Source organism: Anabas testudineus, chromosome 11, assembly GCF_900324465.2.
Source record: "Anabas testudineus chromosome 11, fAnaTes1.2, whole genome shotgun sequence".
NCBI lineage: Eukaryota > Metazoa > Chordata > Actinopteri > Anabantiformes > Anabantidae > Anabas > Anabas testudineus.
The window spans coordinates 22,048,475-22,072,700 of NC_046620.1; the positions used below are offsets into that span (position 1 = coordinate 22,048,475).

Sequence of the window (24,226 nt, forward strand, 5' to 3'; positions counted from 1 at the left end):
TCCAGTCCACAATGAATCCACAACCACACAGCTTATGATACAAAATAATAGAATACATTGCTATGTTCATTTTTCCACATGCACAACTGCTCAGTAACTTCTCTCACTGGCACTGCCAGCTCTACTCTCAACTGCAATGCAGCAAATATCAACTCAGAAATGTCTTACTTGACTTTTCTGGACTTCTAACGGAGTTGTGTGGTCTACTCAAGCTGTGGGGGTGGGAGAAAGCCAGTAGCATAGAAAGCAACTCCCGCTAAGAAGAAACAGAAACTGGTGGTGATCAATGAGTAGTATCGTTAGAGTCTGAGGGTTGTAATGGTGGTCTTTTTAAAATGGTTTCCACAGACTCAGCTTTGGGACACTGTAATTAAGAGCTTCAGAAATAACCTGGGTTACACACAGAAGAACTGCGGCAAGTCAGCATGGATCTGTATCTGAGTGCTCTGCTGCCGTCTCTGTAAGCTAACAAATGTCCTCTTGAGTAAAAACACTTAGATGACATACGTATGTACATGGCTGCAAATCAGCACTGTCTTCTGGATATGGTGTGCCAGGTTGCAAATTACATGGTAAAGCTTGGTGTCTTGCTGCCTCTGATAATTTGGGCATGCAGAAATCTATGAGGAAGAAGAGGATCAGGTTGGCAGTGAACACCTAATGTAAAAGAACTACCTTGACTCCAGCTGTATCACCCGCTCTCCTTCCTTTGCCACCTTTACCAACAAGAGCCACCATGAGCTTAACTTAGGGAGAATATAGTTCCTGGTTGTTGTGCAAGTGAGCGTGGGCTGGATGGCAGAACAAATAAGCTGATACAATGTGATTCTCAAAGACAGGCAGTAGAGTTCCCCATCACCCAAACAATAAGTGAAGCATCACTGAAGCTCATTAATCTGCTGTATCTGGAAAGTCTGATACACCTGAACGCAAAGCTTCAGCCTAGCTGAACTCCTGACAGAAACTGTAGTTGTTGTGAACACTGTTATCCATGTTGCTTGCACTCAGACTAGAATGCTTGGTAAGACTCTGGCACATGGCTTGGAGATATATTTACCTGACAGTCCAGCTATCACCCCGGAGTGCAGAGGCCTGCTGCTTGGGGAACGCCTGGGGAGGTGTGGTGAGCAACCTCATTTTACAGAATTCCTGACTGGAGTTTCTCCCACAGCAGAGACAAGAGCTCTGAGCTCCTGTGCTCATGTTGAGGAGCGTACACATCCATCTGCCAAGTCATGTCAATCCCCCTGATCACCCATCTCTATGCTTGGCATCAATGCACGTCTTGTCTGTGGGATTGGTACACTAGCCACATACGTTTCATAGCCTTACTGGGAAAGATAAAACAACCCTAATCCTAAAACTGGTGAGTTCTGCTCTTTTTTCGAATGTTTCAGACTGTTTTATGAAATAGACCTTCTCAGTGCCTAATGTGGTATTCCTATCAGTTCAGACATGTTGTGGGGTGGCTGTGGGTAGGGGTGGCTGTGGCTCAATAGGTAGAGCAGTTGACTGCCAATCGCAGGATTGGTGGTTCAATCCCCGACTGCCACGTCACATGCCAAAGTGTCCTTGGGCAAGATATTGAACCCCTAGTTGCCCCCGGTGAGTCAGGTCAGCTGCAAAGCAGCTCTGCCATCGGTGTGTGAATGTGTGCGTGCTTGTGTGTGTGAATGGGTGAATGAGAAGCAGTGTAAAGCGCTTTGAGTACCAGCTAGGTAGAAAAGCGCTATATAAGTGCAGACCATTTACCATTTGTGGCCAGGATGTTTAAGTAACATCCTACACCACACACAAAATGTTTGGATGGTCTTCTGTGTTTGTGTTTGATTGGTGTCAATCTATCTGGATGACTGGATGACTGGATGGTGTGGCACAAGCCTGGCACACAGTCATGCAGAGGCTGTCTTGACACATCTGGTCTCAGTTGGATTGGGCTCTTAAATGGTAAAAGTGGTTGGATACCATCTGGCATAGCAGCATGTCTTCCCCCAACCAGGAAGACAGGTTGAAATCTTCCTTCACTGCAAGTTCTCATTCATTGTACATTATATTATTGTCTATTATCTGACCTTTGGAGCTTTCTGATGCTGAGCCATCATCATCATCTGAAGTCATGTCCACCTCCACATCACTGCCAGTCTGTAGACCATGTGATTGGTGGACGGGCTCCTCACTCCTGTCAGCTTCAGTTGAGATCTCTCGTCCTGGTTGCAGTGATGCAGACTACGACCACAAAAAAAACGGAAACAGTGTGTAGTAACCTATAGAACATGGAACACAAAGTGTACTGAAAACCTGCTGAAAATGGTATATTTGTAGTTCTTTGGAAAAAAATAGGAATTAGGAGAGCACTTCTAAAATCAGCGCCTTTGGTCCTGGAGTTTGACAATGTTGTAACTATACCACACAGGGTGTATGATTTTTCAAATCAGTTTGGCATAAGAGGAGTATTTACAAGAAAGGCTGTGTCTAATACAGGAAAGTGTAGGTTCCAGTGTTTTGGGAATTGGGTCTTGATTTTGCCCTTATCAAAAACTTTTTATGCACCCCTTGACTTTGTAGAATTGGAACTTCTTACTTGAGAGGATAACTCCCCCACTTGCTGGGAGGCAGGTGTAGCCCCGCTGCAGACCTTCATGTGTCGGACCTGTCTCTCCAGCTTGGCCCTGGCCCTCTCACTGTCTTTAAACCGGCTCTCAGCATCCCGCAGCCTTAGCAGTTCCTCCTGTAGTAGACTGTGTTGTCTCTGCAAAAGAGCCAGCTCACCAATGGTCGACCCCACACTAGCCTCCCGATTTCCACCATCTCTCCAGAGAGGGCGCCACACTCCTCCTCCAGCTGGCACCATGGTTTCCTGTAACAGCAGCTCTAGGATGGAGTCTTGTTTGATCACAGCACCCTGGAAAGATATCAGAGAATCCAGAAATCCAGAGATTTTTACAAACACACAAACCAGTGCATAGGTGTTTTAGTTTTTTTTTTTGTTAAATTCTTTATTTTTAATCCAGTGTGCAACAGCTTTTCAACTGACACGTTATTCACATTATATTGTGCCGAGAGGGAGAGACTAAGAACCAACAGATTACTTTAGCTGAGCTGGATACTTCACAATGGCTCAACATAGAAATATAGAAAAAATACAGACAGCCAATGTCCGTGACACACAAAGCTGAGTAGAGGTAACCCCGACCACTGCCAATGGAGGTCCAACTAGGTCCAAGACTAAAAACTGGGCCAACAAAAGTGAAAAAAACTTCCTAGTAATAAAACAATAATCATTTAATCCCTGTTTTTATTTTTAGCTGAAGGGTTGATCAATTTTAAAAATAACGACAGTCATATTTCAATTTTCTATTTGATTATTGTAATTATTCCTGTCACTAAATGCATTTTAAAAGTAATACTCACTAGTGGTACAAATGTGGATTAGTCTACTGCTGGAAACATTCTCCAACACCAATATTCACACACTTCATTTTATGTAGAATAATGAGTGTGCTGTTTGCAGTTGTATATGACTTAAGTGTATTAAACATGTAGAGAAACGTTCTCACCTGGAGTGCATGGAGATAAACACTGAGATTCACCAGCCTCTGACAGATCTCCTGTCAAACACAAGCAGCATATTTATTACTGATATCTGTTTCTATTTCTCTCTCTGTGCCTCTTGCTCTCTCTCTCTCTCTCTTAGTCATCTTAAACCCTTAACACTTATTTTAACCCTGGCCTTAACCTAGACCTTACCTTACAGTTAAATCAAACACCTTGTCTTACAATTAAATACAATTAATTATTTCTTAATGGGTTAACTGCATAACATAACCCCCCACCCACAGGTACCCCTACTTACTGCAGGTTGTTGCTTGTCCTGACTCCTCATGCTGTCCTTTAGAGGGTAGACACAATCACAAACAGAAAAGTAACATGACTTCAGCAAATTAGAAAATAATCCAATCACGAGGAATAGGTAATAGCACTTTAGAGCATAAATTAAGATAGAGGGACTGTGAATGGTTGTCTTGGCCTCTGTGCATGTCCGGTGTTATGCACTTGACTAGTGGGTTTAGAAATTCAGTGGATGGATGAATTACCATACCATGACAGCACACTGTAATAAGCTCTGGTCACTTCCACATTTAAGTTAATGGAGAAAGTATCTCCCCTCAGACCTGAAGGAGCCATTCTCACCCAGCACAATTCCAAGCTCACCTTTGCTGCACACACATCATGAGCTCCATTGATAAACAGATCCTGATTACCTGCACAGAGACAAACACAGCAGTCATTCAGCACTAGTCCTGGAAAAAACTGTTGTTTCAATGAACATCTGACAATTGTTCCTAGCCGTTGCATTATTTTACCGTAGCAATGTTATGTGTGTCTGGGCTTCACTGTTGATGATAATTTGATGGAGGTGATTGGTACTTAATGTACAGTACAACCAATGTGTGTCTGTTGTGTGTATATTGTGCAGTAAATGATTTCAGATTGCATTGGGTTGCTCCACTACTGTCCAGTCTTGTCATATAACACATTAAATATTTGGTGACTCACTGGTTTCTAACATCTCCATGTGGTTGTGATGGCACTGAAGGGGGATGTCCACACTGGAACCAAGAAGGAGCTCACTCAACCTGTCAACTGTAGAAATGCGCGCATGCACACACACACACACACACACACACACACACACACACACACACTGCTGAAATTCAGGGGACATATTCACAAAACTGTAGTACAAAGTACAAAGAGTTGTTCCTGGAATTATCAGTGATCACAACCTTGCAACCTTCCATCAGCAGAGTGATCACACGTAGTGTTATGGTGCATTTAGTGACTTAGCTCATTTAGTTTCACGGGATGTTCACACCTTGCAGAGTGGACTGCATCATCACACCATCATGAACTGGGGATATTTTTGTCATCATGAAGTGGCTGACAGCATCCTGTTAATGCTGCTACTTACATAGTTTGGCCAGCGATCACATTATTGTTGTAAGTTTCATTCATTCATTCCACAAAATTGGATTAATGATTAAAACCATGTCTTCATACAGGATCAAGTCTATTGTTTTCACTGTCCATTGTATGCTCATTATGACTACGGGTACATTTTCATTTCTATATTGTGACAAGAAGAGTCAGGAAACAAAGACCTCAGTTTATGGCGATCCTCACACCCTACAGGAAGGTTGTATTTATATTTACCCAGAATTACCTTTACATACTTAATATTGTTTCACCATGTCTAAACAAAACATACTGTGACAGTAATCGTGTTCACAATACTTCTGACTGACAACAGCTTGACCCCTGCACATTACCAGTGAGTCAATGAGTCCAATCAGTTCTTGCATCACTACTATATATTTGTTGATCAGTCAATCACATCTACTCCTTCAACTTATTTAAAACTAGTTCCTCATGTAACAGTCTAAAATTCACTAAACTCTGAAACTTCATTAGTTCTGTTTTCTGTTTATTACTATGCACCCTGGTTTGCAAAAAGATAATAATTATTTTTAGCTGACATGAGACTTACCCTCAGATGTGGCATCCAGTAGGAGTTTCTCTGCACGGGGAGCTTGGGGTGTGTCTGCCCTGAACAAGTAACGAGTGATGGGAGGCTGTAGGCCGTCCTGACTACTTGTCCGCTCTGCCAGCTCACAGAACAAAGTGACCCTCTCCTGCAGGAGCTCCAGCATTTCCCGGTCCTTCTGCTGGAGGTCAGCTGTGGGTGGTGGAAGTAGGTTTAGTTAGTTACCTAACTGTGTGTCCTAACCCCGATGTTTTTCCACTGCCTATTCACATTAATTGAACCCTAACCCTGATGTTTGTCTCTCTAACCCAGTTGTGTTTGTGCATAAAGTCAATTAAACTGCAATGTTTCCAACCTGTAACCGATTGTTTTGGTGAGGTCTGACAGGTTGCCACTATCATTCCCATCGTGTCAAGGAATAATGCATCTATCATGCATTTATCAATTAGTGATGCCAAAAGATATCTTTATTGTCAATATTGAGACCATACAATTAATTAGATAATAGCTCATTATCTAACATGCACAAAGCTGTAATACACACACCTAGTATAGTATCAAAACACAGAATAAGAGATATGGGTGTAGTCAAGTATCCCTGTTGATGTGGCTGGGGGCATTCTAAGTGCACTTACTACCTGTTCTCATTCCCTTTAACCAAAGACGGTTAAGGATACACTGATCATATACTCTAACTCTTTTAAATGTATCTGTCTCCAACATGCCTGATGATTTGTGATAATAACAGTAAAAGTGCACTCATTCTTGACGTCAAAAAGCTGAACACAAATTTGTGTAAAATACCATATATTATTATATATTATAATTATTTTTTCATTTCATGATTATGATTATTCTTATCTCCTGACCTTTTAGTCTCCTCAGATGGGCTTTGTATTCAGTCTCTATGAGGGGGAACTCCTCTCTTGATGGACACCTGAACAGACAAAAGTACACACCACATCATTACTGTTAGTTTGTTTTATTGTGTTTTATTGCATTTATTTCCTCACGCCTTGACTATTGCAACAGTCTGTTCACCTGTCTCAGCCAGAAATCTATTAATCGGCTCCAGATTGTTCAGAATTCAGCTGCAAGACTCTTAACTAGAAAAAGAAAATACGATCACATCACTCCTGTATTAGCTTCCTTACACTGGCTGCCAGTATTTTTTAGGATTGATTTTAAGATTTTATTAATAACTTTTAAAGCTCTGCATGGCCTTTCCCCCAGCTATTTATCCCAGCTTTTAAAGCCTTATGAGCCTGCACGTAGCCTGAGATCCTCTGGTAGAAATCTTCTGTATGTCCCCGATGTCAGAATGACTACTAGAGGTGACAGAGCCTTTTCAGTTAGAGCCCCTAAACTCTGGAACAGCTTACCCGAGCATATAAGATCAGCTGACTCAGTAACATCTTTTAAAACTCTCCTTAAAACATACCTCTACCGGCGAGCCTTTTGCGATCTTCTGTAAGCTAAAACAAATCGGTCCTTGGGGGGGTAAAAATGTACTGCCACCTATCAAACATGAATCCAAGAGGCAAAGACGCAGCAGCAACAATGCAAAAGCACAAATCAAGTCATGCTAAAGAGTTTAAGAAAAACGACAGGACAGAAGTAACCAAAAGTACTAGTAGAACAGGAGACATTAGATGTATATAGTGTACGCTGCATGTCACCCGGGGGAACCCCACACAGCACAGATCAAGAACATGCTAACTCTACACAGTTATATAATTATTTGTGTCATAATAGTTAAAGATTAAAATTTCTATAATGTGCAAAAACCAGCAAAAGCACCTGAGGGTTCATTCACCGCTTATTAAAGTTATTCTCCTCTAGAAGCATGTTAAAGCCATATCACCAGTTTGATCACCTGACACACTGGAGCATCTAAATAAGCAAAGGTGCCTTATATATGGGCACCCCTTCTCACCAATACGGCAGCATTTCTGTGTAAAAGAGGCTCATGACTCAACGCAAAAGGTGACACCGTGTTAGACAGGTGGTCATGATGTAGATTATCGATGTATATGTAACATGAAACAACAGAAAGCATAAGACTCATGTGAGGAATGTTAAAATGCTTAAAACTGAGAAGCGTGGCATGAGGCCCTCTATTGGCTCATTTATTTATCCTTCACTTTGGCTCCATGTACATTTCCCCACCAGTCTCTTGCAAACATCAACCAAAGCACCTTGTGCTCTATCAGCCAAACCTGAGGGTCCAGGACATCTCTTCCTATTTGCTGAGTAACACTTAACTTAGTTTAATTGTCTATGCCAGTTCCCTACTTCCAGGTTCGTTTGCATGTCTATGATCTTTGCTCTGGCTTTGATTTGGCCCGTCAGTGGTAGCAACGCTAACTTTGTCACTGGAAACAGACTTTAGTCTAAACAAACTGGAACATTTTCACTACACTTTGCCAGATTGATTAAACGTTCAAGATTAAAAAAACTTTATTAATCCCAGAGGGAAATTGTTTTGCCTCGTTACAGTTGTTCTCAACACAGACAGAAAGAAAGAGAACCACAACCAGGAAAGATCAACATCAACATAAATACACAATAACATATATATATTCATATATATGATGAATATGGGTCAATATTTATTGTCTAGCTAGACAGACGGTTTCAGAATTGTAGAGATTGATGGTCAGAGGTAGAAAGGATCTCCTGTGGTTCTCTGTGGACTTAATGTTAATAAGTCTTTGGCTGAACGTGCTCCACTGTGCAGTGGGTGGGAGGGATTGTCCAGGACTGAGAGGAGTTTGGACATCTTATCTTATCTTATCTTATCTTATCTTATCTTATCTTATCTTATCTTATCTTATCTTATCTTATCTTATCTTATCTTATCTTATCTTATCTTATCTTATCTTATCTTATGTAGGGGTCCAGCTCCACCCAGTTTGTTCAGCCTGTCGGTGTCTGCCACCTTCATGTTGCCGCCCCAGCAGACCACAGCATAGAAGATGACACTGGAACCACAGACTCATCGAACATCCACAGCATGATGCTGCCGACACTGAAGGACCATGCTAATGTTTGAGACTCTCCAGCCTGTTTGTATTTCTTCCCAAGTGCAGCCTGGATTTTGGATTCTGGTCGTATGAAGAGAATTTGGTATTTTCGATACTGGAATTTGGATTCTGAATACAGGTGTGTGCACTGCATTCAGGGCCTTGGATTTTTGGTTTTCCTCCATTGACTTACATTAACAGTCTGTGACACCTACAGTGAATATATATTATATTATATTTTTATGTCATAAATTGAAATGTGAAGAAAATGTGACCCTCCTCATCTTCCAGTTGAAAAATAGGATCGATGAATAGATAGATTGCATGTGTTGGTGCATTTGCCTACTTGCTGACAGTGCGCTGGATGTGGCGTATCCAGTTGTTCTTGTCCTCCTTGGAGGCAGCGTGGAACTCATACATCTCAGGAGGGGAAGAGTCGCTGATGATGAACATGCCTCTCTCCTGATTTGCTATATCCCTCACTATCAGGTTCTGAAGGGACACTACTGGAGGTTTGTCCTGGATCACGCAGCAGTGGATTTTTTTGCATCACACAATACAAACAGACATAGGAAAGGTTATAAAATTATATGCACAATTTTCTTTCCAGTTGCAGTATCTGTGCATTTATGTGAGTGTAAGTACTTTTTCTTACCATACTTGGAAAGATGTACCTCTGGTCTTTCTCCTGCAGAAACACCAGGATGTCTGTCATCAATAAGACCTGTATATCTACACACACACACACACACACACACACACACACACACACACACACACACACACAATGTAGTATATAGTGTAAAGTTGTTGCCTTTTTCATCAATAGCATATATGGGAATATACAGGTGCTGGACATAATTAGAATATCTTCCAAAAGTTGATGTATTTCACTGATGATGATTTCTCTGTTCAAAAAGTGAAACTTGTTTAATGTTTACATTCATTACGCACAGACTGATATAATTCAAGTGTTTATTTCTTTTAATTTTGATGATTATAACTGACAACTAATGAAAACCCCAAATTCAGTATCTCAGAAAATCCAAAAGACGGCCACTGACACCTCGCACAAGGACAAGGACTCTGTTTACAGAGCTCTGTGTCCAAGCACATTAATAGAGAGGCGAAGGGAAGGAAACGATGTGGTAGAAAAAAGTGTAGAAGCAATAGGGATGACTGCACCCTGGAGAGGATTGTAAAACGAAACCCATTCAAAAATGTGGGGGAGATTCACAAAGAGTGGACTGAAGCTGGAGTCAGTCCTTCAAGAACCACAACACACAGACGTATGTAAGACATGGATTTCAGCTGTCGCAGTCCTGGTGTAAAGCCACTCTTGAACAACAGAGTCTGAAGCGTCTCGCCTGTGCTAAAGACAAAAAGGACTGGACTGCTGCTGAGTGGTCCAAAGTTATGTTCTCTGATCAAAGTAAATTTAGCATTTGGAAATCAGGGTCCCAGAGTCTGGAGGAAGAGAGGAGAGGAACAGAATCCACGTTGCTTGAGGTCCAGTGTAAAGTTTCCACAGTCAGTTATGGTTTAGGTGCCATGTCATCTGCTGGTGTTGCTCCACTGTGTTTTCTGAGGTCAAAGGTCAAAGCAGCTGTATACCAGGAAGGCACTTTGGCACCTGCACACAGTGCCAAATCTACCAGTACCTAGTCTAAGGACCATGGTATTCCTGTTTTTAACTGACCAGCAAACTCTCCTGACCTTAACCCCATAGGAAAGCTATGGGATACTGTGAAGAGGAAGATGCAACATGCCAGACCCAACAATGCAGAAGAGCTGAAGGCCACTAGCAGAGCAACCTGTGCTCTCATAACACCTGAGCAGAGCCACAGACTGATCCACTCCACGCCACGCCGCTCTGCTGCAGTAATTCAGGCAAAAGGAGCCCCGACTAAGTATTGAGTGCTGTACATGCTCATACTTTTCATGTACATACTTTTCATGTACATACTTTTCAGTTGGCTGAGATTTCTAAAGATCCTTTCTTTGTTTTGGTCTTAAGTAATATTCTAATTTTCTGAGATACTGAATTTGGGCTTTTCATTAGTTCTAATAGTTCTAATCATCAAAATGAAAAGAAACACTTGAACTATATCAGTCTGTGTGGAATGAATGTAAACATTAAACAAGTTTCACTTCTTGAACAGAATCAGTGAAATACATCAACTTTTTGATGATATTCTAATTATATGACCAGCACCTGTATACTCTTTACTCCACCCTCTGTTCTCTCAGTAATATGTACCTTTGAGCCGGGATCCTGGTGTTTTCCAGAACAAGGTTCCTTCATGAACAAGTCGTCGGCGGAACAATTCTCCAGCTTTGAAAATTCCACCATCCCTAACTCTAGCCTCCGCCCGGGGGTCGAGCTTAGACTGGATTTCTTGCAGCCTCTGTGTTTTCTCCAAATCCTCCATCTGCCAAGCAAAAGTAAAAATATATTTTCCATTTGCAGTCCAAAGGAGAATATTAATTTACTTGAATTGACTGACTCAAGTTGAGTGATTTTAAACTGAATATACAGTAGGGGGCATCACTGGGTAAGTTATGTTGCAGACAGTGAAATATCTGTTAGAGAAGATAAAAAAAACATTCCCACAGCCCAGAACCCAGAAAGTACTTTAGTACCTGCTGGTCTATTGAACTAAGAAGTTCTCTGACCATTGTGAGACAATAAGCCAGAGAGGAAGCTTCTTCCTCATCCTCTGAAAGAGAAAGACACAAACAGACTGGGTTACTGTGATAGTAAAGTACAAAAGCCTAGTTAATAACAGTTTTATTTAGCCAGAACCCATAAGTTATGTCAATTCTTAAACTACTTTAGACAGACCAACAGGTTTCCATATGTTCAAAGTTGAAGTTCTACTGTGACATGAGTTTCTGCCTTTAGTGATTTTTGCTCATATAAGTGCTGCAGTGTTATGTACAAAGGATTTGGGCAGGAAAGTATAATTAATAAAGTTTTTAAAAATGGTACCAATCACAGTGGAGCAGGAGAAAACTAGCCAACTGATCTGTCCATGTAGGAACACAGAATTGGTACCAAAGTGTGAATAATGCATTAATGTGCTGCCTAAAGAGGCTGAATATACTGTAAGTATCTGAGGGTCATGTTTGCTGCACACAGGCCTGTTGTTGCCTGGTTTTACTTTGTTTAAGACTTGTTGCTATTATCTCAAAGTGCAAATCTGCTTTTATTTTTTCTGTAGTGAAATCCGAGAGTAAAAGTAACAAACTTAAAATGTAGCCATTGTCATTGTGGGCCATTCACCGGTAGTGTTGTCCAGAATGCGCTGGATAAGGACAGGATACTTGAAGATACGCTGAGTCACCAGCAAGATGCACTCCTGCACTCCATGGCAACGCAGCAAGGGTCCTCGACTCACTCGCTGCAAAGACACGGAGACAGTAAAGAGAGATTTAAGACAAGATTTAACATAGTCGTGATCTTTCATGTCTTTATGGAACACACCCATTAAACATACAGAGTGTGATGGAAATGGTAAGTGAAAGCTTTTTAATTACTGGTTGACCCACCTTTAGCAGCAATAACCTGCATAATGTCCAGAAGGAGCTTTGGCCCATTGGATTTATGCAGAAAACCATGACATTGCAATTTACTTGCTTTTTCTTGCCACTATTATATTGGGGTCCTTTAATATCTGTTGATACAGATACAGATCTGAAACTGTAGATGCATTTAAATCATGAAACAGGGTAGTAGTGATTGCCCTTTGACTCTAAGTTCACATCCTGGCTCCTACTGGCTATCTGTGGAAGTGTCTGTGGATGAAACCCTGAACCCCCATGCTGTCAGGGGTTGTGTGAGGAAAGGAAGATTAGAAATATTTTCTAATGAAGCCGCACTTTGTAATAACATACATAAGAAAGAAGGTTATGTGTGGTGGTGAGTTGTGTCCAGTGTGGGCCTTGTGTGGGTAAACTAAAACAGACTGATAAAAAAAGAGTAAAAGATGGCAACACCTGTTCTAATAGTACTGTGTTATCAGCAAATATCAGACAGAGACTCCTGAATATATTCACAATGAAAGTGAAACAATACTTGACAAAAATGCCGATTCAGACCTAAAGTAATCAATAACTGACTGTAAGCAGTTAATATTTACTGTATATTATTGTCAAAAGCTTACAACATCTCCGAATCAGGTGTGTGTGTGTGTGTGTGTGTGTGTGTGTGTGTGTGTGTGTGTGTGTGTGTGTGTGTGTGTGCTTGTCTGTCTCACCCGTATAAAGCACTGGAACCTTTTGTCCCTGGCCAGCAATTCCTTGTACAATTTGACAGCCTTCAGGTGGCGGCTGCAGAACTCAGCATAGGTCTTCTGCATGTCATCGGCGCACTGACCTGAGAACTGGTCAGTGTATGAGTATGAGTGGGAGAGAACACAGAGGAACCTCTATGTAGACATGGAATATGTAATCTAGATTTGAGTTCTGACAACTGCTCTGTGCTTATTATACTTATACTTATACTATACTATATACTTATACTGCTCTATGATTATTGGTTATTGTGAAGATTAAAAAAGTCACTTAACATTTTTACACTGATAATTTCTTACTGATGTTACAGTATGTGTGCCAGCTGGCTAATAACAACTTGTTCCAGCTTCTCACACCTGCTCTAATAGTATATCCCCCAGCTGGTGAATGGTGAAGTTGCGGCAGGACCCAGGCTGCAGGCTGTTGTTGCGCCGCTGTAGCAGTTGTGCCAGGAAGTGAGAATGTATCCTGATCAGATGATCCAGGCAGGGAAACATGACATGCACAGTACTAGGATCCAGCTGAAGCTCATCCAGCATGTTTTGCCGGAAAACCCTTTCCATGATATACAGTGTTCGCATGTGGTGCAGCTCTGTCTGAATTAGCTCTGAGAAGGAAACACATGCAGATACATACACACACATCAAAGTTATATACCAGATTGAAGTAATCACACGTACAGTGGGATAAAGAACAGACATGTTGTTTAGGTAGATGTTTTTATCATGTCTCACTAGTAGTAATAGTACATTGAGTCTATATAGTACTTTAACAGATACAGTATCTTGTGCAATATATGAAACATCTGTACTATGGCAGAGAAAAAGTCAATGAACTACTGTTGAAGAACTGATTCTTCTCACCATAGATGACATCCTGCCTCTTGATGTCATTTTTGCGGTGCGTATGCAAATAACTGCTGTCCACTGCCATGCTCCAGGAGTCAGCCTTAAAGTCCTGGCCTTCAATTTCTATCTCCTCCAGCATTGAAGTGTAGTCTCCTGAAGAAGAGGAAACCTCAGCATCAAAAATCACAGACTGAAAAATGACAGTAAATCTCCATACTAAACTATCAAGGTGTGTAGACAACTTGTTACAGTTAGTTTCAAAGTTGTGATACCATCATCATTGAGAGACTCCATTGACATAGCTCTGGCCCTGAAGCTAAGGGAGTCTGTGGACTGGGATAGGATCCTGCGCAGCCCCAGTGGAGAGTCATCATTCAACGTGCTGCAACACATACACACAGTGATATTAATGTGACCACTGCAGCAGCAATCTTCCAGTCAAGCTTAACAATTAACCATAGACCTAAACATGTTTATAACTCAGTTGAGAGTATCACTCTTAGGCCTCTATTGTCCAACCATTTTTTATTAACATTTGAATTTACTATAACAACACAAATGGTACAATTCACAAATGTGTAGCTTAACGCGGACATCACGTAAGTGGAATAGGTAGTGGATTGACTTGGCTGGGCTGAAAAGACAGTTTTAACAATATATAAAAAAGCCCTCCATTGTGCTAAAACATTCATCATTAATAGAGGAATAGAAGAACAACCCCAGGCTTCTTTTCAGCACTGTAGCCAGACTGACAAAGAGTCATACTCTGTTGAAGCTTACAGTGTTCCCTTAATTATCAGCAGCAATGACTTAGAATAAATGTTTTCCAAATAAAACGTAACTATTAGAGCAAAAAAATTCATTAGATCCTCCTTGTAACAGTCATGGATGAATCATCATGAACAATAACTCTAGACTCTTTTAAAGCCCTCAGTCCTTCTTAGGCTGCTTCTTCCGTGTAGCTACTCTTGACTTAGGCATTTTGGCCAATTACGATAAAGATTTTCCCCTTTACCTCTAAAATCCTGGAAAAAGTAGTTGCAATGCAACCATGTGACCACTGACACAGAAATAACCTGTATGAACATTTCCAGGCACAATTCAGAGTAGATCATCGTGAAGGAACAGCGCCGCTGATGGTCACTAAGTACCTTCCCTTAGCTTTAGACAATGTACTTTTCTCCATACATCAATAAGCTATTGTTATAGCTTATTGATGCATTTAACACAAAAATTAGTTGAGGAGTTCTGCAGGGTTCTGTGCTTGGACCGATAATTTTCACTATATATGTCTTTGTTTGACAATATTAACTTTCCATTTCTACATGATAACATAACAGCTATTTCTATATCAAACCAGAAGAAATAAAAACTAGGTAAGACATAGGTGATGTTTGGCTCAGGTGACTCTGAACCATCTTTCAGTTATGCTGCCATAGACTGACACGGCCGGGGGACCTCGACCTTGATATACAGAGTCCCCTGTCTCCTTTAATGAAAACTGAATAAACAATAGAAAGTTACAAGTTAAAACGCTGTGACATGAATAGAGAGAAAAGATCTAATAACAACAATAAGGGAAACTGATAAGAGGAAAACACAGGCTTCATCATGCTGGTTAACCAGAGTGTTTGGACAGCCAGTTAATTTAATCAATGTGCATTTTGGGTTTGTATTATCGGCGTGTATAGTCAGTTGTTGCTAAAGTGTAAGTGTTAATTACCATTGTAACTAATATACATATAAGCCATGTTCTTTTGTTGATGCTCTGGTGCTTAATGTTCAGGTTGTTGATATCTTGGTGTGTTAATATCCAGAATTCTGATCATCCTAACCACCATTCTCAAAGCAGATGTGCAGTTCTTGAAAGTGAGGCTCACCCTACAATGTTGTTGGTGGAGACACTCTTGGATAGTGAAAGGCTGGAGCGACCACGGCGAGATCCCAGCAGAGTCTGTCGGAAGCTCTCAGATGGGTAGATGGCTGAAGTTGGGCGCTCTCGCATCCCTGGAGCTACAGAAGATAAAAAGTTACAGGTAAAGAGAGTAACAAGGGAATGAGATGGAGGAAGAAAAGGAAGATAAAACATGAGAAGAAGAAACTAGATAAGATTGATCATGTAGAAGAAGGAAAGTAATTGGCAAAGAGAGTAGGATAGGTTCTCACTCTTTGTGCGCAGTGTGACATTCTGCAAGGCTGAGTTATTTCTCATCAGGACTGTCTTCTGCTGCTGTTTTGACAGAGGACACAAGATTTTACCATATTTCTCCAACTCATTGTAAAGATGTCATGACATTTTGAATAAAACAAATCTTTCTCACTATGTGTGGAAATAACACGAGTGAGAGTAAATTCCAAAACAATTTCGTGTTGATTTGTGCCGTAGCCTGTGACTTACCCTTTGTTTCATTTTGGCACAGTTTGGCAAAGTGTCTCGACAGCGGTTGTGGATAGTGACGTTGCACGCTGGAATAAACAAAGATGAGACATGAAAGCATCTCTTTTCTCTTTCTGGATTGCCTCGACTTACTTATCCCAATGACTTTAACCAAAGAAGCCAGCACCGGTTTTATAGTATTTATGTGTAAATTAGGAAATGACTGAACTAGCAGAAGTGCAGTAACCTTGTCACTTACTAGGGCAGCTGAGTGCCTCCTTGGCAGTAATACTCTTGTTGCATGCTGTACAGAGCGTGGTTCCTGACACCGTCAGCGAGGTGAAGAGGTGACCGTTGCTGTAACGTGCCTCACGCTCCCTTGCTGCTTTCTCTCGCTCCCTCATACGCTCTCTCTCTTTATTCTGGAAAAGGAACAGAAACCAAATGTGAAAATCAAATGTGTGTGTGTGTGTGTGTGTGTGTGTGTGTGTGTGTGTGTGTGTGTGTGTGTGTGTGTGTGTGTGTGTGTGTGTGTGCGCGCGCCTATACTGGTGAAATGTCACAGAGCACATGGGGATGAGCTGAAGTTGACTCAAACAAAGCAAAACGTATGCTTGGCATCTGCACACTAATCTCCATCAGTGTTGCAGTTATTGCATGTGTCTGAAGACTGATGGGGCTGACAAAATGAGCAGGCTGTCATGGAAACAGCATCACTGCTTCACTGTGGATGTGTCAATCTAGCTGTGGTGTCTGGAGAAAGTACAGCATCAAGCACATTTGTCAAATCGTGATCAACTGAGCCTCATAACTAGAGTGAAGTTGTTATTCACCATCATAGTTACAGACACAGTAAGAGTAACAGTAACAGAGTTTGTTTGTACAAGCTGCTATTCTGCACTGTCCTTAGTGAACCATAAAGGGCCATTCCACAGTCATTTGCTAGACCCTGCTCTAGAATCTAAACTCAACTGGCATAGCAGATGCAGTAGATGTAGAGGTGAATACACTGGAGCTGCTCTCAGGTCTGCAATTGGACTTGCTTTAAGTTATATTACAAATAAAACAGCATTTCTACTCTCTACATTACCTAGTTGTGAGAGTGTCTGACAAGCTTAGGAGGATCTTCAACAAATACAGCATCCCTGTACATTTCAAAAAAACACTGAGGCAGAAACTGGTTCATCCCAAGGACGAAACACCCAGACACAAGCAGAGCAATGTAGTATATGAAGTTACAGTGAAGAATGTGCAGATTGGAAGAGACTGAACAACAGCTTCACAGTCCACCTGCACCTGAAAGATAAGGGCCACTTCTTTGAAGACAATAATGTTCATGTTCTGAACAGGGGCTGGTTTAAACCAGATCTGAACGAAACTGTTTACTGCAAGACTAAATGATCCTTGTCAAACAGAGGAGCTGGGCTCAGGCATAATGTGTCATTAAACACAGAGAGAAGACAATGACTACGGTGCAATCCATTTTTCTATCATAACATAGAAAGAATATAGGTTAAATGGGCAAAGTGAAAAGAAAAATTTCCCCCAAGGTGTCTTTGAGGTTTCTATCTGTCCTTGCTGTGATGCATGCAGCTGTGTTCTGACACCTATTGGTCATGCTCAGCAGTACACTTTACAGCAATTGTTGCTACAGCAGCTTTTCTGTGGCATCAGGTAAGTCAGGCTATGATGCCCCATGACCCTGGTGTCAATTCACCGTTCGTCTTTCCTTGGACCATTTTTGGTAGTTACTGACTACTCAATACCAAAACAGTCAGTAGTAGAACAGTAGAAGCCACTCACTCTACTCATTCCCTGCCAGTTTGTCAGCTAAGCTCTACAGCCTGTAGTGGTGTTCTCCCAGTTTGGACTGCTTGCCTAATGTATTTTCCATTTCATCTGCTCTTGGACTACCTGCCTCGACTCCAGTCGAGTGTCTTTGTGCAAACTCTTAAAAAATCACCAAACATCAAACTCAAAAATATCAAGGCGATTTGGACTCATTGATAAATCCAGTTGATTAAAACTTACAGTATATCAGGGGCCCTATACAAGAGTAACACATATACAAACGAGGATGATATTCATCACTGGCCTTCCATGCTACATTTTGTTGAGCTTGTAGTGGTAATAGTGGTTGTGGTAGATGGGGTACATGGCACATGGGTGTTACACTAGAGACATAGATCTCCAGATAAAGCTCCTGCATGACTTGTAGGTCTCTAATGTTAAATGCATCTGCATGTTCTACTCCCCACATCCCAAAGCTAGCTTACTTTAATGCTGCCAAACTAAGACTTTGAAATATTTGGTTTGAATTGGAAAGAAGGAAAGGCTATCACTCACTTTAAAAAGACTGATTCAAAATAGTATGGATTTGATAGAATATATACAGGACATAAATTGAAAAGATTAAATAATGTTATAATGTTAATAGTAACAGTAGATGTAATTAATGTAACATTCTGGAAGAGACACAAATATACAGAATTTAAATGACTAGTATATAATAGTATATAATGGCACAGGCGTATAAAGTGCACAAACTCAATACTTAAGTTAAAGTGCAAGTAATTTAACAGAAAAACACACTTTAAATTTTCTATTCAAGTAAAAGTACCAAAGTAAATGTAATTCTCAATGTCACTTGAAATACCAAAGTAAAAGTACTCCACCAAGAAAATTGTGTATTTTAGAATGAATGTAGAAGTTAAGTCCAAATTTGTTCAACACAGTCTCAAAGGTAAAAATGATGAATAAAAGACTAATTTCAAAGACTGTGGAACAAAAACAACGTAACCAACAGTTTGAGGTGGATGGCCGCCCACCCTGATCCTGGTTCTGCTGGAGGTTTCTTCCTCCAAAGGGAGTTTTTCCTCTCCACTGTCTCCTGGTGCTGCTCAAGTGGGGTTGTTGGGTTTTCTATATAATTCTGTATACAGTTATATTTGTGAGGTCTTAAACCTTAAACACTGTAAAGTACCTTGAGGTGACTTCTGTTGGGATTTGGCGCTATACAAATAAAACTGAATTGAATTGAACTGAAGTAAAGTACAAATGTACAGTGTACAGCACGCCTCATTTTCAATCAACCAAAAAGGTCTCATGTGAACGATGCCTGGTGGTACCAGAACCAAGGAAAACTGTTCAGCTCAGTGATCCCACGATGGTGGAATGAGCTGCAGAACTCTGCACGCTCAGCGACTTGACTGTAATATTTAAAAAACTGCTGAAAACAGAACTCTTCATCATCTTCCTTTGCACCAAAAAAAAACTTTTCTACTCTCTTGTACTCACATCTCTTGAAACAGAAACACTTTTTGATAGCACTTTGCTTTGATGTTTTTTCTTCTTGACTTAGATTTTGTTTGCTTGCGTTGTTCCTCACTTGTAAGTCGCTTTGGATAAAAGCGTCTGATAAATGACTAAATTTAAATGTAAATGTAAAAAGGTGAGGACCTTGGTGTGTCTTAAAAAGAGAAGAAGGCCTGGACAGTTTTCAGAATTTGAGGGGAAAATAATTTCTGGTGACTCATTAATATACAGATACCTTCAACTAAAAGGCTGTACAAAGTGAAGGGTGTCATCCAATTCATATTCAAAGCAATAAAAGGAATGTACTCTAAATGAAGTATTTCCAGAAAGTAGCTAAGTACTATATAAGGGTGGCAGTAGCTCAGTGAGTAAAGCAGTCCTCTCGCCAGTCCGGGTTCCTACTGGCAACCTGTCAAGGTGTCCTTGGACAAGACACTGAAGCCCTGTAGTAGTGTCCGTATGTACTGTCTGGAACCTGTCCCACCACAATTTCCCCAAGGTGATCAATAAAGTATGTTGACATTATTATTATTTTAGTTAGGTTTTAAGATCCTATATACTTGAATATTTTGGGAACACTCCATGTTTGGAACATTTCCATTTTGTGCTCCTGTTCCTTTACTTCTCTATAATAGAAGAAAGATTTGTGTGTTTACTCTATGGAGACAAGTCGGCTGACAAAGTGAGGTGGACTGTATGGTTTCATGGTGCAGCGCCACAAGAACAGTTTCTTTCCTGCTGTATTCCTTATCTCTGTATCCCCCTTGACTTTATATGTTTGATTCTTTGTCTGCAACTGACATCAAGATAAATTCCTAGTGCTGTAAAGTGTCCTTTACTGTACCTGGCAAAAAACTGGTTCTGTTTCTGTTTCTGATTCTGACTTTACTTATCTGACAGTTAATTACTTTGCACATGTGGATTAATAAAAATAGAATCAGTACTGTTCTACCTAAAAAAGAGCTTTAAATTAAAACTACAGACACTGATTGGGAATTGTGTGGAAGATACATTGCACACACATCTTGAGGCTACTGGCAGCACTGCTTAACTACACTATATTCACAGGACTTGAAATTGTATTTGAAGAACTGAATTGTAAATAAACCCATCTACAACACGGTTGAAATGATAGAAAAGTGAATTATTCTACCAACTCTATCACTGCTATGCAGATGACACACAGCTCTTCCTGTCTTTTCCGCCGGATGACTCAACTGTCTCATCTCGCATCTCTGCCTGTCTCTCTGACATCTCTGCCTGGATGAGAAAAAGACACCTTCAACTCAACATACCCAAAACTGAACTTCTAGTCTTCCCTGCCAGACCTTCAACTCAACACAACATCAGCATTAACATTGGATCTGCGGTGATTGTCCCTACTAAGTCAGCCAGAAACCTGGGGGTCATCATTGATGACCAGCTGACCTTCACAGATCACATCGCCACAGTCGCTAGGTCGTGTAGATATGCCCTCCACAATATCAGAAAGATCAGACCCTATCTGACGGAGTACACAACCCAACTCATTGTACAGGCGTTGATCTTATCTCGCCTGGATTACTGCAATGCACTACTGATGGGTTTACCGGCATCCACGACCAAACCCCTCCAGATGATCCAAAATGCGGCAGCACGCCTCATTTTTAATCAACCTAAAAGGTCTCATGTCACACCGCTCTTCAGATCTTTGCACTGGCTTCCTGTGGCTGCAAGGATCAGGTTCAAAGCTCTGTCTCTTGCCTACAGAGTGGTTAACTCCACAGCTCCATCTTATCTCGATTCAATCATTCAAGTCTACATCCCCTCCCGTCCACTGCGCTCAACCAGGGAACGTCGTCTGGTGGTACCAGCACCACACAGTCGACACCAAGGAAAACTGTTCAGCTCAGTGATCCCACGATGGTGGAATGAGCTGCCTATCTCTGCACGCTCAGCCACCTCACTTGCAATCTTTAAAAAACTGCTGAAAACAGAACTCTTCTGCATCTTCCTTTGCACTTAAAAAAAAAAAAAATAAAAATAAATTCTACCCTTTCTAACATCTCTTGAAACAGAAACACTTTTTCAATAGCACTTTGCTTTGATGTTGTTTCTTCTTGACTTAGATTTTGTTTGCTTGCCTTGTTCCTCACTTGTAAGTCGCTTTGGATAAAAGCGTCTGCTAAATGACTAAATGTAAATGTAAATGTACCAACAGTTGCCAATTAAGATTTAAATTCCACCACAGCCTACACTATATATACATTATTAACTTTAATTACAATCACTCATCACAATCAATATGACATTTAGGACAGATGTTTATTCTAAATGCCATGTGCATACTGCAGAAGACTTACTTCTAAACTTAGTCCTCAGTCATCAGTATGTTGCATATGATCCTGCAGGACTCTCTACATAACGTCAGGGGTAATGCCCTGTTTCTTCATTTGTCGTCTGTTTGTGCTGATTTTCTTACTTCTCAGATGAAGGTGTCTACTCCGAAAACAGGAAGATCGCATGATAATCACATGAACACGTCTGTCAAAGCAGAAGTGAGAGTTGACTGACTGCTACAGAACAAGCTTCCTCGTTTTAACTATGGATTGACTTTTGATTACATTTGATGTTCATATGTAACAAAGACAAAACGATGGTGGATCTTGAATTTTTACCACTATCACTTATCACAGTAGCAATATTGCATTGTAAAACATCAGAGAGGAATTTAGTGGCATTTCCAAATCTTTTCTCATGAACTTATATTTCAAATATGTAAGTTTTGTTCATTCAACTTTATTCATGAGTTCATTTTGAATCCTCTTTAAAACCATCACTACTGTTCAAAAAGTCAAATTGTAGACATTGTTTTAAATGAATCTAAATACGTAGTTAACGTTGTACATGACTATTGTAGCCGGAAACAGCTGTTTTTAATAGAAACTCTACAAAGACATACAGAGACATCAGCAAACATCAGTCCTGTGTGTGTTTGATTGAATAAAGGCTAATTGATCATTAGAAAACTGAAAATATGTATATTTACACTGAAACTAATAACTGTTTTAAGTGACCCTAAATCTTTAAACTGGAATATTTAAATCTAAGTTGTTCCTTCTATGTGAAATGATGAACTGAATGAATGAACTGCTGGGAAGTCACTCAGCCCATTAAATAAACATTGAAATATTGAAAAAACATAATGTAAAGGTCCTGACCCACAAATCCACAGAAATAAAGTATTGAAACAGCCTCTCTCTGTGACTTTGGTACAAGTTGACGACAACGACTGCAGCTTCAAATGAAATGAAGTGTCAGTCTTTTCCAGTCCAACCAGCCCCAGAAACCCCACGTGTCACCATCATGTTCTAAGCGTACATACGCTACACCTCACTCAGCACAGAGGGCACTGCTAAAAATCTCTTTAAAATCTTTAAATGCACATTGTTGGGAAAAGAAACCGCAACTATGCTTTGGACCCAGCCCCCTGAACTGAATAATGTACTTCTCTCTCCTAAGTGGGATCTGGGCTCATAGTAACCAAGTGTTGCAGAATCGCTCTGAGAGATGTTTGACAACTATAAATAGTTCTTCCTTAGACTCGATTTACGAAGCCTCCTCCACCTACTTTCAGCAAGCAGAAGGACATCTCCCTGAGAATATGGTGCTGCTGATTTATGACAGTGAGAGCTGCAAACTATACACACTTTACTGCACACAAAGCAAAATGTGAAAGCTATAACAGCTATAACACATCATGTTGCGATAAGAGAATACTCAAGAACCAACACACAGGTAAAATATTTTTATCTCTGTATATTATTACAGACTGGTCAGCTTCAATGATGCACTGTGGCACACAACTGCCAGACAAATGTCTTCTTCATCAGAGTCTTGAGATGACTGAGAAGTCCCTGTAATATTGCTATTTCTATCCCGATTATACAGAATAGACACAGTACATGTAGCTTTTTCTCTCCCTCACTTTGGCAAATTGATTAATAATCTTTGAGCGAAACATTTTGTTCAAGCATCATGTAAATCAAGTGTCTAATGCTTTTAACGTGTGGAACAGCCTAACATTTCCTGACCAGCTGCTGAACCTCTGATCCATTTCCTTTTACTTCCAGACTTATATATATATATATATATATATATATATATATATATATATATATATATATATATATATATGTACAGGGACATATATATATATATATATATATATATACAGGGACATATATATATATATATATATATATATATATATATATATATATATATATATATATATATATATATATATATACATGTCTGTGTGCATTTATCTGATTCAAGCACACAATACACAGAACAACATACTGTAACTACAACGATTATCTTAGTGGTGTATTACAGTCATGGTGATAGACTTTTAAATATGAACAAAACATGGCGTTGTTCCCAATGCATGGTGCTAAGAAATAAAAAGACAATGATTGCTGTCATCGCACACAGGTGTGTGTGTTGGCTGTTTGTGTTTCAGGTGTTCCACTTTCAGGACAGCTGTAAGCTGCTATGAGGATTGAAATGGTCCAGTAACCCAGATTGATTCCTAAGGGGATAGACTAGCACCCTGGGTAATTTAAGATTAGCCTTCCTGGCATCCTTCCTACCACATTAGTAACAACACCACACACGTAGCGCTGACCCTGATGAGATAAGAGGACAAAAAAAAATAAGTTGGTTTAGTTAGCAATAGTTTTGACCCTAACGACACTCTTGATGGTCAGGTGGGACCATATGTGACCTCAGCAAAAGTCAAGGTGACTCCATGGAGGTTAAATTGGAAAAGTCT

General features: G+C 40.4%; 1 protein-coding gene across 3 annotated transcripts in view; it reads right to left on the reverse strand.

Moving 5' to 3' along the window:
• Nucleotides 1–24,226, reverse strand: part of arhgef1a (Rho guanine nucleotide exchange factor (GEF) 1a) — a 30,267-nt gene that overhangs the window by 4,802 nt on the left and 1,239 nt on the right. Inside the window, exons 1-22 of one of the 3 annotated variants that reach the window (XM_026347555.1) lie at nucleotides 21,750–21,856; nucleotides 16,352–16,514; nucleotides 16,114–16,181; nucleotides 15,882–15,945; nucleotides 15,596–15,728; nucleotides 13,988–14,097; nucleotides 13,731–13,868; nucleotides 13,224–13,474; nucleotides 12,831–12,956; nucleotides 11,858–11,975; nucleotides 11,215–11,291; nucleotides 10,832–11,003; nucleotides 9,227–9,303; nucleotides 8,918–9,090; nucleotides 6,415–6,482; nucleotides 5,549–5,737; nucleotides 4,558–4,644; nucleotides 4,213–4,262; nucleotides 3,854–3,889; nucleotides 3,558–3,608; nucleotides 2,582–2,902; nucleotides 1,669–2,226 (exon numbers count right to left, since the gene is read on the reverse strand). In XM_026347555.1, the coding sequence (XP_026203340.1) occupies nucleotides 2,035–2,226; nucleotides 2,582–2,902; nucleotides 3,558–3,608; nucleotides 3,854–3,889; nucleotides 4,213–4,262; nucleotides 4,558–4,644; nucleotides 5,549–5,737; nucleotides 6,415–6,482; nucleotides 8,918–9,090; nucleotides 9,227–9,303; nucleotides 10,832–11,003; nucleotides 11,215–11,291; nucleotides 11,858–11,975; nucleotides 12,831–12,956; nucleotides 13,224–13,474; nucleotides 13,731–13,868; nucleotides 13,988–14,097; nucleotides 15,596–15,728; nucleotides 15,882–15,945; nucleotides 16,114–16,181; nucleotides 16,352–16,496 (2,646 nt within the window). In that variant the 5' untranslated portion in view covers nucleotides 16,497–16,514; nucleotides 21,750–21,856 and the 3' untranslated portion in view covers nucleotides 1,669–2,034. Of the gene's footprint in view, nucleotides 1–1,668; nucleotides 2,227–2,581; nucleotides 2,903–3,557; nucleotides 3,609–3,853; nucleotides 3,890–4,212; nucleotides 4,263–4,557; nucleotides 4,645–5,548; nucleotides 5,738–6,414; nucleotides 6,483–8,917; nucleotides 9,091–9,226; nucleotides 9,304–10,831; nucleotides 11,004–11,214; nucleotides 11,292–11,857; nucleotides 11,976–12,830; nucleotides 12,957–13,223; nucleotides 13,475–13,730; nucleotides 13,869–13,987; nucleotides 14,098–15,595; nucleotides 15,729–15,881; nucleotides 15,946–16,113; nucleotides 16,182–16,351; nucleotides 16,515–21,749; nucleotides 21,857–24,226 lie in introns of those variants that run through there. The other 2 variants (XM_026347554.1, XM_026347553.1) reach the window with 2 other exon arrangements.